The sequence below is a fragment of the Zingiber officinale genome, chromosome 7A, assembly GCF_018446385.1.
Source record: "Zingiber officinale cultivar Zhangliang chromosome 7A, Zo_v1.1, whole genome shotgun sequence".
NCBI classification, from domain to species: Eukaryota; Viridiplantae; Streptophyta; class Magnoliopsida; order Zingiberales; family Zingiberaceae; genus Zingiber; species Zingiber officinale.
The window spans coordinates 8146783-8167560 of record NC_055998.1 but is presented as its reverse complement, the minus strand read 5'-3'; the positions used below and the strand labels follow the sequence as shown (position 1 = coordinate 8167560).

At 33.9% G+C, this 20778-nt stretch overlaps 1 protein-coding gene across 1 annotated transcript in view; it reads left to right on the top strand.

The window, feature by feature from the left end:
* Nucleotides 1-12894, top strand: part of LOC122000896 (exocyst complex component SEC6) — a 58803-nt gene extending 45909 nt beyond the window's left edge. The window contains exons 14-26 of the mRNA XM_042555392.1: nucleotides 1501-1609; nucleotides 1729-1869; nucleotides 1939-2118; nucleotides 3210-3293; nucleotides 3373-3459; nucleotides 3602-3646; nucleotides 10216-10294; nucleotides 10714-10783; nucleotides 11326-11413; nucleotides 11515-11604; nucleotides 11737-11853; nucleotides 12020-12082; nucleotides 12502-12894. Of these exons, the coding sequence (XP_042411326.1) occupies nucleotides 1501-1609; nucleotides 1729-1869; nucleotides 1939-2118; nucleotides 3210-3293; nucleotides 3373-3459; nucleotides 3602-3646; nucleotides 10216-10294; nucleotides 10714-10783; nucleotides 11326-11413; nucleotides 11515-11604; nucleotides 11737-11853; nucleotides 12020-12082; nucleotides 12502-12636 (1288 nt within the window). The 3' untranslated portion in view covers nucleotides 12637-12894. The remainder of the gene's footprint in view (nucleotides 1-1500; nucleotides 1610-1728; nucleotides 1870-1938; nucleotides 2119-3209; nucleotides 3294-3372; nucleotides 3460-3601; nucleotides 3647-10215; nucleotides 10295-10713; nucleotides 10784-11325; nucleotides 11414-11514; nucleotides 11605-11736; nucleotides 11854-12019; nucleotides 12083-12501) is intronic.
* The last annotated feature ends 7884 nt before the right edge of the window (nucleotides 12895-20778 follow it).

Sequence of the window (20778 nt, the reverse complement as noted above, 5' to 3'; positions counted from 1 at the left end):
ACCTCCCCTCAAGTGATCCAGATATGTAGGTTTACATCGCTCCACTAAAATGGGATTTTCGACCCTTGGATCCGGTTTTCTTGAGCTGGCCCTGAATCAAAGTTGTAGAGATTGAAAATATCTACATTTTGATATATGGTTTGATTCCTGGCTCCAACCGAGTCGAAAGTTATGACCATTTGAAGTTAAGTCAGTTTGGGTCGAGCAGGGTAGATCTGTCAGATTTACAAGACTCCACTAAACTGTTTTTTTTTACCATTAGATTTGGTTTTCTCGGATTGGACCCTAAAGCAAAGTTGTAGATCTTGAAATTATCTACATTTCAATATATGGTACGAACCGTGGTTCAAACCGAGCTAAAAGTTATGATCGTTCGAAATTCGGTCGGCAGTGTAGGCAGAGCCCGCCATGGGCGCCTATGTTCGGCTCGGGAAAACACCCATTTCCGCCACGGGCCATGCCCAGTAGCACGAGTGCCCGTGGTGGGTTCTGTTGGGAGGTGTTTTGGGGTTGTTTTGCATCCGTTTTCTTCTGTATGAGCACATTTATGTCATGGGACATTGCCGAAACGTGTTCCTTGCTCAAACTTCATTTGATGGCTTTTTGAATCCTTTTTCTTTGTGGACGCATTGTGTGTTTGGCTTGATAATGATGCTTGATGTTCAATGCTCTATTTTAGCTCCAAATTCACATCCTATAAGTGAAAACAAGCATAGAGCAGCTCTCCGAACTAAAAGTAACAAAATGAAGCACACAAAGATGAAAACATGAAATATTTACATATAAAATGGGATAGGATATGTGCCAAATTATGATAAAAAACCTATATGAAATGCACACATCTATGTGTTACATAGAATATAAGCGAGACGGTAGAAATGGATATGTTCTTTGTGATTGTAAAGTACCTCTAAGATTTAATGGAAAATTTTATAAAACGACGATTAAACTTACTATGTTATATGAAGTTGAATGTTGGACTATAACTCGAGCACATGAATAAAAAATGAGAGTTGTAGAGATAAGGATGTTAAAGTGGATGTGCGGACATGCAAGGATAGACAGGATAAGAAATGAAAATATTAGAGAGAGTCGGGTTGCATCTATTGTGGGAAAATTCCAGAAGACATGTTTAAGATGGTACAATTATGTATTTAGACGATCAATAATACTCCAATTAGGTGATGTGAAACTATGATAAATTTGCAATCAAACGAGGAAGGGGAAGACAAAAAAAGACTTGGTTAACAATAATAAAATAAGATAAAATTTATTTAAATACAAATGAAGATATAGTAGGGGATAGAGCCCAATGACGTAGAATGATCCATATAGCCGATCCCACCTAGTGAGATTATGCTTGATTGTTGTTGTATACCATCTCTCTTTTCCATCAAATCTATTAGCCATATCCATTGGTTATTAATTTTATTCATCACTGTCTTCAGTTGATTTAATTTCTAACCTAATATCTTGATGTATCATTTTTTTTCTTTCCAGATATGAAATATTCCAACTCATGGTCAATCTTTACACTGAAAGATTTATTCAAATGCTTAGATTGCTTAGTGACAGAACAAATACATTGACAAATTTGGAGATATTGAAGGTACAAAGCTTGATGAGATTACATCTACTTCTAATGTATAGGCCTGTTGCCAAATGTTTGTGGTTCCTTCAGTTTCATATATAATTGATTAAATGTCTATTTGAATTGCCTTCTTGCAGGTAACTGGGTGGGTTGTTGAGTATCAAGATAATCTGATTGGCCTTGGTGTTGATGAATCCCTTTCTCAAGTATGCTCTGAAAGTGGTGCAATGGATCCACTAATGAATGCATACATTGAAAGGACACAGCAAACAACAAAGGTGCACTTTTCTGCTTATTGGGTGAATACTATTCTTGGGAGAAATTTAGTAATGATTTTTCTTCTATAGAAATGGTACACAAATATTCTCGAGGCAGATAAGGTACAACCACCAAAGAAGACAGACGATGGTCGATTGTATACACCAGCCGCTGTTGATTTATTTAGAATCTTGGGGGAGCAAGTGCAGGTTGTTCGTGAAAATAGCACTGATATCATGTTGTACCGTACAGGACTTGCAATTATTCAGGCAAGTAGTTTAAATCATTAGATTGGTCAGATTTCGATTTATATCCCATATTTGAATTAATACATAAAGAAGTCATACGATGTGTACATATATATACAAATTTATATATCTATCTATCTGTGTATATAACTAGAAAATTCTATATATCATGTAAGGAAACAAAAGAGCGAATTGTTTTAAAATATTAAATTAACTAACTCAAGCTTCTAACTAAATTGTCGTTTTAGAATTTACTGTTAGAATTGTTGATAACAATTAGAGTTATGATTAGTTATAGGGTGTTACGGATTATATGCTAGATTTTCATTTAATATTTAGTTATACGGCATTATGGATTAAGGTTCAAAATCTCTAGCCATGCTAGAGCTTCTTGTCTTTTGAACATGCCATCACTGCAGTTGAATCATAACTGTTTCACTAACTAAATATGATGATCATTGTTTTTTGACTTCTCTAAGAACTTTTGTTCTTTGCCACTATTTTCTCTAGAAATAATTTAGGAAAACACTTTTTTTTTAAAAAAAAAAAGTTAATGCATTTAATTTGTTTTTAAAGGAAATAGGAAAATCAGGAAAAAAATGCTGGATAATTTCATCCTAATTAAATGATACAGTATAATTGTAGGTGAAAACCTGTGTGAAAATAAACGATATTACATATAGCTTATTTTAGAAGCATGGAAAGCAGAATATATACGGGATATAAAGGAATAATTTAGTTTACGAGGGAAATTAACCAATGCTCATTTTTATGTTCATTTTATCACAATTAATAAATAGGTTTTAGTTTTTACAATTGCCTTGACTGAAATAAGAGCTCGGACAATAAGACAAATAGTTCTCATGGGCCTATTATGAAATATGAGCGCATTATTATAATGCTAAATTAGATGTGATAGAATTTTATTAGATTTGCTTTTGTCAGTCACCTTAGAGGATGAAAATGACGGAGATTATATTTGGTTTGCCCTGTAGAAGGTTTTGACTGTTTTTCCATGTTCTTTTGATATACTCCTTTCATCTCCATGCTCTTTATTTTTTCTTGTATTACTTCTGTAAAAAATCTGATTTTATCTTTTTCTTTATGATTAGGTTATGCTTGATTTTCAAGCAGCAGAAAGGCATAGGCTTGAAGAACCAGCTTCTGAGATTGGTTTGGAACCCATATGTGCCATGGTTTGTGTTGCTTAAATATCTTATCTTTCTTCTTAATTGTCAGTAGAACTGACGTATCCTAGGTTTTGGTCATTTGCAGATCAACAACAACCTGCGATGCCATGAACTTTCGATGGAACTCAGTAATAGCATAATTGAAGCTCTTCCACAGAACTATGCTGAACAGGTTAGCATGAGTAAATTTTACTTACTCCACTGAAATAATTATTTATATTGTTTTTGCATGATCTGATGATCCTTTCATGTAATTGCATTAAAACTAACTTGTTGGTATATATATTGTTTTGAAAATTGTGCTTGTCCTGCAGGTGAATTTTGAAGACACTTGTAAGGGCTTCCTCGATGTTGCCAAGGTCTGTGAATTTAAGTTATGCAATTCCATGATTTTTTTCTCTAATTTTATATTTGAAATATCATATGGATCATTCTGAAATATTTGTTGTGAATTTCAATTAACCACAATTAATTGAGCTTCAATGTTATGCATCGTAGCTTATGATTAAAAGGGTCTCATTTTTGTTTTTAACCATCTATTCGACGACACGTGCAAGTATTCAGATAATTAACATATGAATGAGGCAAGCCATACAACCAATCATATTACTTAAATTGATAGAGTTTTCTCACAATTTCTGTACAAGCAAGAACTTACTGGTAGAAAATAATTTTTTTATTAGTTGTGGCATCCAATAACCTATGATTCATGTTTCTTGAATTCTATAATTTCGCAGAGATATCTTGGTTAGTTTTATAATGATTCGGTGCACTTTTCACGATGAAATTTAATTAAATTCTTTTCTACCTTGCTATTTCCATCAATCTTCAAGAAACATGTAATTCGACCCACCACCCACACACGTGTGAGACTCTTCCTTACCTACCGCATGTGGTTCATCTTACCTCCATTTTGAGACTAGATGCATTGAATAGCGAGTCATTTTTCATTTATCACGTGCTTGAATTTCTTTGAGTGCTCAGTGGGAATGATAATAACAGTCAGATCACACAATAACGACACCATAATTTACTTGGTTCATAGTCTCCAAGATTGCTAATCCAAGGCCTAGAGTCTTAGCGATACCAGCATTAATTTTCTCTGTATTGGACACCTTTCGGAGGTAGAAAACCCTCTTTCAACGGAAATCTTTTATAGATTTTGAGAAGAACAGCATCAAAGACAAGAAAAATCTCTTAGGAAAAAAACCCTCCTTTCTTCTTGCATGAATCAAGGAGAAGGGGAGGTGTTCTTCTCGAAGCTCTCTGCTTCAAAACGAAGGCTGATGCAACATTTATAGGATCTTCAAACGAGTATGGTTGCTTCAAACTTGCAATATATAAGTTGACTGCGTACTATATTTGACGATTAATTGACTGTTGAACAAAATTTGAAACTTTGAATATTTGATTAATACCTGCCTGAAACTGAACATCAGTCGATTGTTACACACTTACCAATCTAGTGATAGCGAGCAATCGACCGCCCAAAAAGATGGGGAGACTATTGTGTAATTGTGCCCTTAGTGATTGGAATCATGAATTTTGATATTTGGCTAAAGAGTTTAAGTTAAGATTTTTTATGTATTTGATGTGTATGAAGTTGTGTTGGACTTGGTTGAAATAGACATGGAGACGACTTGGTGTGACAAACGTTGATGATGATTTGATAGCTTGAGGTCTATAAGATATCAATTATAGGTCATCTAAGGAACTATGAGAGGAGTAGTATTGAGATGCTGTGGAGCTGGCGGAGACAAACTACGTAGGCGAACTGTTAAGGATGACATGTGAAGCCAAGCTCAGTTTATGCAAGGGATGAGCAACCTAATGGGTGATGGAAGATGACCTTGTGGTAAAGACAAAGCTGAAAGGTACCTCTTAAGTGATTTGAGAGTAACCTGACGAGTTAACATATTTGTAGCTGGGATAGGGCAAAAACTTAGGCAAAGACTTGACCATTAGGATTGTAATAGTAGACGATCTAGCTGATTAAAGTTAGTCTTCAATAGACCAATGATTGAGTGAACCAAGTAAACAACTCAAGTTGATTAGCCAACAAGCAGAATGTTTAAGTTCATGGTTGAATCAACTGGACAATTGACCAACCAATCTAGAGTTGGTTAACTCATAGTGTCGAAAAGCAGGAGAAAGTCGTTAATCGGACTAGGTAAAGCGGAATGATCTAGTGACCCATGGGGTACAATAAATCGATTAATAGTGGAAGTAGTCAATTGAGGTAGGACTTGATATAGAGCCACAGGATAATAAGTGAAGTTGAAGATGAATAAAGCCTATAAAAGGACTAAGGGGAGCACTTGAAGGTTAACACTTACTACTTACTGCATATCTTTCTCTTTCTGATGTCTTGAGCTCTCTTGTTTACTCAGTATTTAACTCTTTAGCTTCTACTTATTTGATCGATCACTTTTAACATTTACTACTTTCTGCATATCTTTCTATGTCTACAATTATATTAGTAATGCAGTGGAATATCAAACAAAACACAAACATGGAGCAATGCTAACACTAATCTTTTATGTGATTCAGAATCTCTAGTTTCTACTTCACAATGTATGATTCGTCGATAAGTCACTCCTAAAATCTCTCTATTTTTTCACTTTCTCAAATGCCTTCTGAAGATGGAAAAACCTATTACAATCTCCTATTATTTGTGAACAAGAAAAAGAAAATACAAAGATAATGCAATGAATTACAATAAGAACAATCATAAGATTGGAGCTCTTCTTTTGGCTTGCTTTCATTTGTTACTTGTTTTACATTGCATTCAATTATTTAAGAATATTGTCAAAATCTCCTCATATCTGCCTTCTTGTTCTGAACAATTACATGTTATTTTCAGCCTAATTAGTCGATTGCCAATTTACCCCAATCTAATGATGTTGTGACGACTGCTCCAACCTTTTGTGTATTAATAGATAGCTAAGTCGGCTATACTTGCATCTATTCAACTTTACTTCTCAACTGATACTTGAGGAGTCAGTAGCTTAACTTAGTAGACCATCTGACAGCTTCTTCAAATCTTTGTTAGATCAATGGTCTTCTTTTAACTTCTTAAATAACTACCAATTAACTATTCTTGCCTTAGTTGATTATTTAGTCGACTAACCTGTAAATAAAAACATTCTATTTGTTGGCAAAGTAGCTTGATTCAACTTTCTAATCCAACCTTCGGTAGACTAGATCAATTCTAATCAACTCTAAGGCTGAGTCATTTCTTAGTGAAGTCTACCTAAGACCCAAACTATAAGTTATTCATACACTCTCATCTAACACAAACTTTCCTCACAAGAAGTGACACATCTAGGGCTTCCTCATCTTGCCATGACACTTTGCCTCTAGGAATGTTCGTGCCAAGAGACCTTGTCTCAAGAACTTCCTCTAGGCCTAGTAGCAGCAACCATGACCTATTAAGACTTCCCCTTGCTAAGAGGCCTACACTCTAGTATTTCATCCTAGGTGTCGATCAACCTTAATTTACTAGGACTTACACTTACCAAACCTTAAATCAACTTTAAACCGTCAAAACTTTCACTTACCAAGCATTAAGTCCAACTTAACCTGCTAGGACTTCCACATGCCTAGCCTTAGGTTAATTGTGACTCGCTAAGACTTTCACTCACCCAGTGTTATGCCCACTTTCATCCACCAAGATTTCAACGTCTGCCAACACCTATCGAACTTTCTTTGGCTAACACTTGTTAAACTTCATCCATGCTAACACCTATTAAATTTCTCAACTACAAAGTGTCTATCAAACCTTGACAGACTAAGACTTTATCCATTGTTAAGTAACATTCACTCGACACCTACTTAACACAACATATAGGTTTAACACATTGTCTTAATTGTTAGGATAGGATTGAGTAGATTATAGACATGCTAGAGAGGGCCAATAACATCAAAGGTACATAATCGCTAACAGATTTTACGTGGTTCAGTAGCTGTCCATAGTCCTAATCCATAGTCTATGTTTTGTAGTGATCGCTCCCAAAAAGTACCACTAACTTTCTCCTTCTTGGCCAAATTTCAAAGGTGAAGAACCTATTTATTACAAGAAAAGGATTATAAAAATATTAGAAAGGAGAAAATATATTTAATCATTCTAAGAATCGCTAGCCTTGAAGCCTCCCCGAGTAACTCCTTTTTAGTTGAGCGTGTTGTGAAAATAATTAATCAATAGTACTTACATCGAGCGTTGAGTGTGTTATGAATCCCCATTTAAATTTTCATCTTCAATGCTATAAATTCATGTTCAAACTCTTTGTATCCAGCATGCATTTGAGCTACCTTTTCTCTTTCTTGCATTGTGAAGGTGCTCAATTGATTTCATAGTAGTCTTTCCTTGCAAGCTTGACTTTTAAGGTTCCTTCATGCATTGTTGGCACTTTCTCCCATAATTCTTTAGCACTTGCGTACTTCTGATTTTGTGTATTTCTTGCTCTGGCTCAAAACATGCATTCTCAAGCGACAATTTTTCTTTTCTATCAAAGACTATCTTTTTTTTCCTTTGCTTCTTTGTTAACCTAGACACAACACTTATCCATCATTGTCTAAAGGAAAAAATACCTTTCTTCTATAGTTATTGCCATGCTGTCATCGAGTCAGAAATAGAAAGTCATCTTCCTCTTTCATGAGCTAAAGTTCCCTTGAAGCTATGAAATTGAAAATTTTTCTCCAATCAATTGCTTTGTCAACAGTTTGAGAGCGTTCTTACTCTGCTTCCACTTGTTAAGACAGTAGGTTTGTCAGACGACTAGAAACAGCAGGTAAATAGCATTTATTCTTGCAATTAACATTTAAGAATTTTCTATTGACTTAGCAAGGACAATTAAATACAAAATGCAACAGAAATAAACAAGACAAGAAATCAAATAATAACACCTTGATGTAATATGGTTAATAACCCTTATTCTTACTCTACGGCCGATAACTCTTCGGCAAGTTACTTCTGAAAGCCTACTAGCTCTCTCTCTTTATCAAACTTCTTTTGGATGTGGAGAAACCTCTTAAAATTCTCTTCACAAGATGAATGCAAGTAGAAGCTAAAGAGTTAACAGAATGAATGCACAAAAAAGCCTAAACGATGAGAAAAATATATAGTTAGCCTTCAACTACATTCATCTTCAACTTCATTGACTGTTCTATTGTTCGGTCATCGATTAGTTGATTGGATTCACTATCAATTTAGTTGACTATTTTTCCAATTGCAACAGTTCTCAATCTGCGGTGACTACCTTAGTGAGACTGTTTTCCACCATTAGTCGACTAGTTTAGTGTAGCCCTTGGATCATGAGACCATTGTTGTTCTCCATTGTCAGATTAATGGTTATCTCCACCTTTTCGACTGAGTCAACAATTGACTGGAATTCCACTATCAGTGACAAACTATTTTGTTGACTCAGTCACAAACTGATACATTGAAACATTCTGTTTGTTAGCTAATCAAGATAGCTTGAGTTGACTACTTGATCGACTTAGCCATCAGTCGACTAAAGACTATCTTTAGTTAACTAGATCATTAAATACCCTCTCCTAGATGCAAGTCTTTCAACTCTTAACTCATTTAAGAGTTACCTTGCGGCTTGTCTTTACCACTAGAACATCTTCCAGCGGCAGCAGATTATTTGTCCCTCAAATGCACAAAATCCTCGGCTCACTCCATGTGTCATCCTTTCTGCTTCGTTTGCCTCGTCTAGCCTGATGCTCTTCATCCCACAGTCCCTCAAATATTCTATTATATCTTCTCAGATTTGTTACAAATCTTGATCCATCGAGTCATCACCAAGCTTACCCACGCCAAGTTGTCTCCATGTGTATTTCAACCAAGGCCTCCACGACTTCATATGTATATTAGATACATAAGTAATCCTAACTTAAAACGCTTTACCTAAACATCAAAAACTTACATTAACATGAGTGGTGTGCTCATGAGTGGTGTGTGAGAGGTGCTTGACATGCGTCAAAGAATGGTGCAGTGGATTGTTGCCCAAGCTGCTCAGTGTAAGCGAGTGCTGCTTGATGGCAATTCATTTGGTGCATGGGACAAAAGTGGAATTATTGGCAATAGATAAGCCCTACTCTTTCATGTGAGGTGATGAATTTGGTCACATGTGAGAATCCAATGCGGAGCATAGGGTAATTGAGACATGGACAAAGGGAAAATGATCAAGACATGTAAGGGGGAAGATGATCAAGACATTTCTAAAAACCCTAACATAAAAGGGTGGCTCTAATAATAGGCTGCGTTTGGGGATAGGAAAGATCGTATTGCTTCTATCTTAGATCACTATATACCATTATATAGGATTAATGGCAATCTAACCCTATATATGCCAACGTGTGACTAAATCCACTATACAATAACCCTATTATTTATTACTCATGCTCTTATTATTGTCGAGATAAGTTAACATCACATCTTTATGAGCTGTGCTGCACTGTGTAAGAAATGATACACTACCTGGGATCTCGAGTTTTGTTTATTTTATATGGGTATGTGTTGACTTTTTATGTCCCCATTTACACGCTACTGAGCAAGTAGGGACATGTATGTGGAAGACAATATAATATTTTTAAGTTTGTGTATAAAAGATGATGATAGAATAAAAATGTAAATGCTTTGCATTATTAGATGATGGCTGGTTCTCAAAGAGATTAGCTAGTCTAATGTTTTTAAGTTTGTGTATAAAAGATGAAGACAGCATAAAAATGTATACCCTTGGCATTATTAGATGATGGTTCTCAAAGGGATTAATTAGTCTAAATAGACTGAACAATTGGTATGGCCTTTTCGACTTACTATTTTTTTTTTCATTATACATGTTGATGGATTGTTAATTGTATGATAGTCGTTGGAGTATCTTGCATTTACATGTTTGCTTTCTTCTTATTGGTAACACTGAAGGAAGCCATCATTCAAACTGTTAGTGTAATATTTGAAGATCCTGGTGTAAAAGAGTTGCTTGTTAAGCTTTACCAGAAAGGTATGTTTTGTTGTCTTTTGTAACATATGAACTCATCTTTCTTAATGTACATTGTATTAGTTTGGAGATATGGCCCGTCACTCTCGCCACCATCATTCAATGCGCCTTAATGTCATTAAAATTTATGGTGTATAGTTGATTTTTGGTTGTCCTTTCATATCTTGCTTTCAAGACATTATTGCATACAATCTACATATAGTTTACTTCAATTATTACGCATCATTTCTTTTAAGTTGTCTGAGTTTTTAGAAAATTGATCTTGTATAGTCACATAATTCTCAGATTTCATTGAACAAGTGACACCTTTGATAATCTGTGATATGATCCTAATTTGGTGTTTGTTTTCATAACTTTCTAGTCAACTCTCTTTTATTAGCTGATTGATATGCCCACCACAAAGTTGCTTTTGTCAATTCCAGATTGGTATGAAGGCCTGGTAACAGAGTATTTAGTCGCAACATTTGGTGATTATTTTGGAGACATCAAAATGTATGCCTTCTTTTTCTTGCGGATTATTTAGGTGGTATGGTTCACTGAATTATTATTTTTATTGTTTAACCTATTCCTGACTTCTTTTCCGCTGCATCTATACAGCTTTATGTCAGTTTAACAATTTTATTTGTTTATTCCTATCCAACTATTGAATTTCAAGGAAACTTTCTATGGCATATCTGAGTCATGCCTTTTTCTTTATGCAAACTAGTTCCATTACTTAGCTAAATTCTCTAGCCAGTATTATTTATCGTACAATATTCACAGAATGCTATTTTTCATTATGCTGTTTCCTACTATGGCTCACAAACAATACCTCAGTATTGTCCATGAATGATAGCCAATCATCATTTCTGATCATATCTATGTGATTCTTTTTGGAGCACCTCAGGTGCAAATACGTACCTTTTGACTTTGTCCACTTCGATGCAGTAGAACTTGTTTTGACTTTGATTATGCACAAAAACAAATTCTTCATGTTTTATATGTGCTTACTCTAGAGTTTGCTCCCTTTTTAAAATTAAGCTTGTCTTTGTTAGGTATATTGAAGACAGATCATTTAGGAGGTTTGGGGAAGCTTGCCTAGAGGAAACAATTGTGATTTATGTTGATCATTTGCTTACACAGGTTGCACCAATATGCTCTATTAGATTACTTACCATAGTACTTTTTGTTAAATTAGATGTGATCGCACTAATATCTTACAAGTATTATGATTGCCTTGATAGAAAAATTATATTAGAGAGGAAACTATTGAGAGGATGAGACTAGATGAAGAGGTCCTTATGGATTTTTTCAGGGAGTATCTCAGTTTAACAGTATGTATTCTGTTTCTATGTACTTTATTTAGTTTGTTCAATAATAATCTGTCACCTTTCATGTAAACTTTTTTTTACATGTTATCATTTTGGTTTATCTGATTTTGTCTAATCATACTTATTTCTCTGCAGAAAGTTGAAAACAGAGTGAGGATTCTGAGTGATCTTAGAGAGCTGGCTTCAGCTGAAAGCCTGGATAGTTTTACCCTTATATACACAAATATTCTTGAGCATCAGGCAGATTGCCCAGTAATATTCTCATCTAATCATTTTTATCTTAAAATTTCGTACTTGAATTGGCAATTGTTATGCCATTTATTAGTAGTTCAAACTAAGAGCTTCTTGGAGTTTTCAAGTTAGATTTGTGTCCTCCATGTAGCTATATATTTCTTGTACTTATATACATTTCATGCAGGCTGAAGTTGTGGAAAAACTTGTTGCATTACGAGAGGGTATTCCACGGAAGGAAGCCAAGGAGGTAATAATCTTTTTCATTTTTATTCTGATTATTTACTTAGTCAAAAATTGTGCACTCATTGTAATGATACTCTAGACAACCAGAATGAACTATTTGTCTCATGAGCAACCTATAATTTCAAGTTTGTTATCTATCGGTTCAATCTATATAGCATAATTGTAATATTGAAAAGTATCAGTGCTGGTTCCGTCTAACTTTGTTAGATATGAAAATCCTGATATCTCTATATATAGCTGGTTATCCAAAATATGTCACAATATGCTGGCCCTAAACGTGCATTCGGTTTTTACTAGCTAGAGCTTTGAGAATATAATACAAGTTCTATACCAGAATAAGATTTCAGGATCATTTGCCAAGATTCACATGTTAAATATATATAAAGATTCAAGGTGGTAAGATGTGTTTGCTTATTTGTCTAGGTGGTGCAAGAGTGCAAAGAAATATATGAGAACTCACTTGTAAACGGTAACCCTCCGAAGACAGGATTCCTCTTCGGTAGGGTCAAGTGTCTGGCAGCACCCAAAGGCTCAATATGGAGGAAGCTTGGTCAATAAGCATTAATGGTTGCATGGAGCCACTTCACCATTCAACTTCATAGCTACTGTAGTATTCTTTTATGCTAATTCTTCTCAATCTTTTTACACTTCATTCTATGCAATTTTCCGATGGCATCTCATCTGAATATTTGAATGTCTGTTGCAAATAGAAATATTAGTGACAGTTGTAATATTTCATTGACCAAAGTTTGTTGTACCTTGTAAACTGTGGATATTTAGAAATCCAAAGATGATGCATGCGTATTTTTATTGATAGATTAACTGATCTAGTCTGTTGGTCACTGGCTTCATATTGAAGTAAATTTAAATCCAAATATAGAGAAGTTATTCTCTCATGCTTCTAAGTTTAGTAAACTTTGTTGTAATAAAAAAGCTTACTTGAAATCTAGCTTTATGACTTATACATTTCTACTTAGTCAACAAGGGCGTGGAGAAAAGTGTTCTCTTTTAGCTTTCTTGGTCTTACAATCTTGACACACAAACCCTCGGGCGCTAGGGAGGCGTCCCAAGTGCCAAAGGTGTGAAGATCGGATGCATGACACATGGTGGGGTTGATCTCACGAAGGTATCAATGGTTATTAGGCTGGGCATTCTGGTCGATCACATTGAATAATCTGGTCTACCAAATCCAATATTTTGATTAAATGATCAATTTGATCAAGTCTGATAGGTCAAAATTAAGGTTAAATGTGCCTTTTGCTTAACTTAATTTGTCAACTTGGGTCAGTTAACTAAGATAGGTCAAATTTGGTTAAATCAAGTGTCCAATTGAGTATTATATAGAATACAATAGCGAATATAGCAAAGATAGTTTTTACAAAATATTTCTTTTGAAACCATATCCAACCAATTGTCTCAAACTTGTTGTTCATGAATTAAGCAAAGCTTCTGGTCAAGGTTAGTCATCCTAGTGATCAATGTTTATATCTTGGTTCATGTCGATGAACAATGATAAGCATCTAGAACCAAGGGTGATTCCTAGCATCTCACCTCATCTACATGTCTTAGTATACAATCTAGTTAACCTTAGGTTTTTATGAGATGCAAATGACTTGTCTAAATCTGTAAGATTATGTTGTTCTATAGTAATTCCTACTCTTAAGTACATAATAAAAAGAAAAATGAATCTATAAATATTAAAAAATGAGTCTATTAAGTTCATTCCTAGTTCTCTTCTAAGTATATTTAAATCAAACTTAGTTAATGATTTTGTAAAAATGTCTGATAGGTTAGATTTAGACTTACATAGTCAAATGCAATATCTCTTCTTGTAACATGATCTTGAACAAAATGATATTTAACTTCTTTGTGTTTTGTATGCATTAAATTTTTTATTTAGTTAATTATGCTAATGTTATCACATAACACTTTGATATATTTGTAATTAAGTTAATAATTTTTTAAAATTTGCATCTTCCATAATTGTTGAGTTACATACTCATCCATTATAGCATATTCAACTTTCATAGTCGATAGAGCAACATAGTGTTGGTTATGACTACTTTAACTAACTAGTGAAGAGCCTTGCAATTAGAAGCTCTCATTAGTATTTTTTTTATTCAACTTGCAGCACATATAGTCAATTAAAATACCCAATTAAGTTAAAAATTTAGTCCTAATGTACCATAATCCAACATTAAGAGTACCCTTGAGATATTGATATCTCAAAATTCTGTTAATGATAGATAAGTGAAACTCTTTGGCACAAGATTGAAATTTTACAAACTTATATACTATAAATAATATATTTGGTCGGCTAGTAAAAAGGTGTAATAGACTATCAATTGCATTTCTATAATACTTAAAATCTATAGCCTTTCCTTTAAGTTCATGGTTTAATTTTAAGTTTATAGTCATAGGTGTACTAATTTTTTTTAGCATTTTCCATATTAAATGTTTTACTTAGTTCTTTAGCATACTTAAATGGGTGAACATGGTACCTTGTTTAGTTTGTTTAATTGGGAGTTCTAAGAAGAAATTCAATTCACATACATAACACATTTTAAATTCACTTTTCATTATGTTAATAAATTCTTACAAGAATTTGGTGTTAGTTAAATTAAAAATTATGTCATTTCTATATACTTGTGCTATAAAAATATTATTATGAGTTTTAATAAATAAGATTGGGTCAACTTATCCTACTTAAATTCTTTAGAAATTAAGTATATTAACAACCTTTCATACTATTTTAGTCTAGACAAGATCTTTTATATGCTTAAAGATATGATTAGGATAATCAAGATTTTTAAATTCCGATGGTTGTTCAACATACACTTTCTCTTTAATGAATCCATTTAAGAATACTAACTTAACATCCATTTGATATAAATTAAATTCATTTTGGATTTTATTAGCTAATTACGTTTTAATAGACTCAAATCTAACTATTAAGCATAACTCTCATCATAGTCTAACCCTTGACCTAACTAAAACCACAAGTTGCTAATCAAGCTTTATTTCTAATTATATTTTCTTTAACATTTAATTTATTTCTAAAAACTCGCACAGTGTCAACTATGATTTGATTTTTAGGTTTTGATACTAAGTCTCGAACTGGATTTCTATCAAATTATACTAATTCTTCTTGCATAATTATCACACAATTAAGATCAAGCAATGTTTCATCTATAATTGTAGGTTTAATTTTTAAAATTAAAGTAATTTGACTTAGATTTTTATAGAATGAGCTAGTTCTACCTCCTTGATTTATATATCCTAAAATTTATTTAGATGGATGATTGAAACTGACTCTCTGTCCTAGTAGATTAAGATTCAAATTGAGTTGATTCTTCATTTCATTGATATTTAGGTTCAATATTATTATCTAGTTTGATTTCGTCCAAGTCATCCCCTAAATTTGTGCTTCACAGGGTTAGTTTTTCAAAGTCTAAAAATTTTAGTTGGTTTATCTAAGTCTTGGTCGACTAGAGATTTTTCATGGGTAAGTCTTGGTGTGTTAAATTATAGTTTTTTTTTTCTCCAACTTTTGAGGTTTTTTTGTTGTATCTGTCTATTGGTGGTTGAGTATCAAATGAAGATTCCTTCATCAGACTTAATAGAAAATTTACTTAAGTATTTAACATATAAGGTCTTTTGTTGTAATGAATTTCATAAGTTATTTTTAATTAAAGTTTGTTGTACATAACACGTGACACTAACTATCTAGCCCAAAAGTAATCAGGAAATATATATTCAATAAGCATGGTTTTAGCTCAATTTTTTCCTTTCTAGAACTCCATTTTAAAATTCATAATTACACCAATTTCTAAATAAAATTGGTTGAACCTTCGTTTTTAAATTTTAATAAAATTATCACTTCTTATCCTTTTAATTTTAATTTTTTTTTCTCATTTTCAACTAATTTGTAAAATTCGGTAAATTCATCTAAGGTTTTATTTTTACGTTTTAAGAAGTGAATTAAAGTGAAATGTGAAAAATTATTGATTATCACTAATTAGCAATATTGACTACCACTCAATGATTTAACTCCATAATTATTAAATAAATCTAAGTATAGGAATTCTACAGTGCAAGTGGTTCTATTTTAATTAGTATATTTATATATTGATATGATTTGCTTGCTTTCTTGGTATGTGTCACAAATCTTGTCCTTAGGATAAGTGAATTTAGGTAAGCCTCTAACTAAGTCCTTATTTACTTTTGAAAAGCATTTAATGTGGATGTGAGTCAATCTCGTGTACTACAAGGACACTTCCTTATGTTGTTAGACATTTGAGTGAAGAACTAGGTAGATTGATAGAGTAAATATTTTCTTTCTTAACTTCTATCAATACCACATTAGATAATAAGTGTGCTTTATTAGACACTTAATAGAATGAAACTCCACTTTGTATCTAGTATTACACATTTGGCATGTACTGAGTTAAACTTAAGATTTTCAATAAGATTTTCTTAATAATAAATCAGAGTTTAGTTTAATGTTACCTAACTCAAGCACTGTTAGCTCATTATTGTTGCCAAAGGATACTGCACCTAAGTCCTTGAGCTTGAGACTGATGAATTTTCCTTTTGGTCATGTGTTTAGAATATCCATTATCCAACCTCCATCCATTTCTTACTAACCTATACTTAAATAATGCATGTGATGTTTTGGTACCCAACAGTTGTTGGGCCCTATTTTGTTAATAAGAAATTACTTGGAAATCCAAGCTTTAATAGTTCTAGAAACATTACTAGATTTTTCTATTTACTACAACTTTTTTTTTTGTGCATTTGATTGAAATCCTACTCCAGCTAATGGCTTAAAGGCCCGATAGTTAGTACCTTCGGGCATTAATAATGGTTAATCTATCAAGTATTAAGTATTATTATTACGATAGTCTTAGACTACTCTATATAAGATCGAAAAAAATTTAAGGGGCGTTTGGTTTTTTCCTAGGAATAAGAATCAGAACGAGAATCATTCTATTGTGGAATGAGAATGAATATGAGCATGAATATATATCACTCTTAAAAGCAATGTTTGGTTAGTTGCATATTTTCTATCGGAATAAATTAAAATTTTCTTTTTTACCCTTAAAGGAAAATAAGAGAAAAAATTAGATATGAGATAAAGATGAATGTGAGAGAAAAATATGATGAAAGAAATTGATGAGAGAGAAAGTATGATGAGAGAAAAAGTGTGATGAGAAAGAATGAAGAGAGAGAAAGTGTGATGAGAGAAAATGAAAAAAGAAAGTGTGATAGGAGAGAGCATGATGAGAAAAGATGAGAGAGAAAATATGATGTGAGAGAAAGTATGATGGGAGAGGATGAAGAGAGAGAAAATGTAATGAGAAAAAATGAGGAGAGAGAGTGTGATAAGAGAGTATGGTGAGAGAGAAAGTATGATATGATAAGAAAAAAAGAGAACAGTGAGTGTGATGGGAGAGATTGAGGAGAGAGAAAGTATGATGAGGGAGAAAGTATGATGAAAGAGAAAGTGTGTTGAGGAAAAAAAAGGAGGGAGTGCGACAAGAGAGATTATGGAGAGAGAAAGTGTGATGAAAAAAAAGAGAAAAGAGAGTGATTGGAGATATTGAGAAGAGAGAAAGTATAATGAGAGAGAAAGTATAATGAGAAAAAAAGTGGAAAGAGAGTGTGATAGGAGAGATTAAGAAGAGAGAAAGTGTGTGATAAAATGGTGAGAGAGAACAAGGAGAGAGAAGTGATATGAAATAAAAAATAAATAAATATATTTTGATATTTGATATTAAGGGAGAAAATTTTAGTTTTAGGTCAAGGATATTTTTGGAATAAGGGAATGTTTTAATTGATGAAAATAGGGTAATGACTCATTGAAGGGGAGATACATGGGAATGAGTTATTACCCAATTTCAAGGATTCATTCCTTTATTTGTATTCCTATTCCTATAATCTAAACATTAACAATGACAATCAATGATTCCCATTCCCCACTCCTATTCCCCTAAACCAAACGCCCCCTTAGATATCTCCATAACGATATGATATTATCCATTTTGGGCCTAAACCCTCATGGTTTTGCTCTTTTGCTCTTTCTAAAAGGTCTCATACCAATGGAGATATCAGAGCTTCCCCTACTTTGTTCAAGGTTTCATCCACATGGTTTAATCTTGGATCATGACGCTCTCTCCAAAAGGTCTCATACCAATGGAGAATCAGGGTTTCCCCTACTTTGTTCAAGGTTTCATCCACATGGTTTAATCTTGGATCATGACTCTAGCTTGTGCTTCTTCTGACAGTTAGTCCGGGGAAGAGCGGCTTACCAATTGTATATGATATTATCCACTTTGGGCCTAAGCCCTTATGATTTTACTCTTGGGTTCTTCCCAAAAGGTCTCATGCTAATGGAAATATCTTTTTTCTTATAAATCCATGATCTTTCCCATATATTTTCAATATGAGACTATGTTTACAACCTTCTAAACCCAACACTCCACTCTTTGGGACAACCTTCAAACTACTATTCCTTGTAAACACCTCTTAGCATCCCATTAACAATTGGCTTGCTAGAAATGCAGAGTTATTGCACGGCCTCTCAGTATCACAACAATACATCTTAAAAGTAAGATAAAGCTGTTGAGTGCTCATCAGGCTCACAATGACATTTTCCAAAAGATAATTTGAGCTAACCTGACCGGCAATATAAAAAAAATACACTTTTCATCTTAATAAAATTTCATTCAATTTCACTCTTCAATCTAATTTGCAAGAGGGACATCGGATGATAATCAAATTTATTCCGAAATATGGATATGTTCTTGAATGGCAAAAATGCTTTCCTTCGAACAACTGATGCTAAGATCCTCCGTGCAATCTAGGAAAGTTCCTCCGGATAATCAAATTAAGTCCTTTCAAGCCATATGAGATTTGTCACGCGATAAAAAATTACGCATTTGAGCATTGCAAACTATCACCTTGAGCAATACAATTAAGGAGATAGAAGCTTTTGGTTATTGATACGCAGCAGTCATTGAATGAAGAACACGAATGAGGTATCCAAGGTGATTCCCTCGATTCCCTCCTCAGCACGTGGCGATCAGCAATTGGAGAATGCAAAGTGGATGTCAAAAACGGTTTCGTTGATTTCTCTCCTCATCACATGGCGTCTGCCAAAGTGCCAATTGGAAAACATGAAGTGGATGTCAGAGGTACTCCCCTTATTCCTTCCTATCTTATGTGGCAACCTACGAGTGGAGGAATGATAACAGATCACCAACAAACTCACCTTCATTCACTTGGGTGGTAAGTGGTCAAAGAGTGCGCAAAAGCAAATGACGTAAGAGCCCCCTTCGGAGATCTGTATAAGCATCGAGAAGGTATGGTATAGGTACGTTGGTTCTCTATTTCTTCTACTGACGAAGATAACTCCTTTCCATTAGTTTTATCTTTTTTTTTTTAAGTATTTTTCTTTTTTTTTTCTTCCTGATCGGTAACTGATTTGAACATGGAAAAAACTATACTGATGAGCCAATCCAAACCTTAACTTGTGTAATCTCTCAGGACATCGGATCTCAAAAGAGAGAGTGTTCATTTAAAGCATGAAATTTTGAATTCATGAATCTGTAAATAAAACTTACAGTGCTCTTTGGAGAAGAAATCGGAGAAGATTTTGTCGTCAGAAGAATGTTCACGGATGAAACTGAAAAACCATTTAAATTTCACAAACCAAATTCTGAATTGAACCATGCTCGCTCGTTTGACTTATCTACTTTTTGTCTTCTTCTTCTTTTATAACTTGGATGCTATAACTGTTACGACATGAAGTTATTGACATTAATCACCTTACATTATTGCCACAGCAGTGATTTCTTGGAGGCGGTTTATGGTGAGAGCCATTTCTAGCACAGTAACGCTAACATCTCCCACTCGTCTAAGTTAAACCATAAAGGCAAATGATCACAAAGATCATGAAGAATAAAGACCAATAATCACAAAATTCATAGATCATGATTTCTTGGAGGCGGTTTACGGTGAGAGCCATTTCTAGCACAGTAACGCTAACATCTCCCACTCGTCTAAGTTAAACCATAAAGGCAAATGATCACAAAGATCGTGAAGAATAAAGACCAATAATAACAAAAATCATAGATCATGAAGAATAAAGACTAGTCCCCTCGGGGCGGTGCGATGGTTAAGGCATGGGGTGTTGCCACATGAGGTCTTGGGGTCGAAACTCGGCGTGACCGAGCATAACCTCCCTATGTCTTGGCCATTTGCACTAATGGCTAGTAGCCACCCGTGATTTACCTCCTCCGTATTGGCCTAGGGACGGGTTGGCTGGGGCGCTGGGGGCGAGCGAATCGCCTTTTGCCACATGAAGAATAAAGACTAATAGTCACAAAAATCATGTAAGAACATTCAATTCATACGTCAAGGACAATGGTTCATGCGATAACAAGCACAATAAGCAATTACTGCTAAGGAAGTTGTTAAACTTAACTTAGCTGCTCTTATAGAACGAATCTGAGACATCAACATCTTGCCTTTACCCTATATTAAATCATTTACATCATTATAAACATCTCTAATCTCTCATAATAACTATTATGTGAAGAGCATGTTCAACATCTCCAATCTAAACAATTATTCACAATTTCATTTTATGTACTAAAAAAAATGTAATTGGTACTAGTAAATAAATGCTAAAGATGT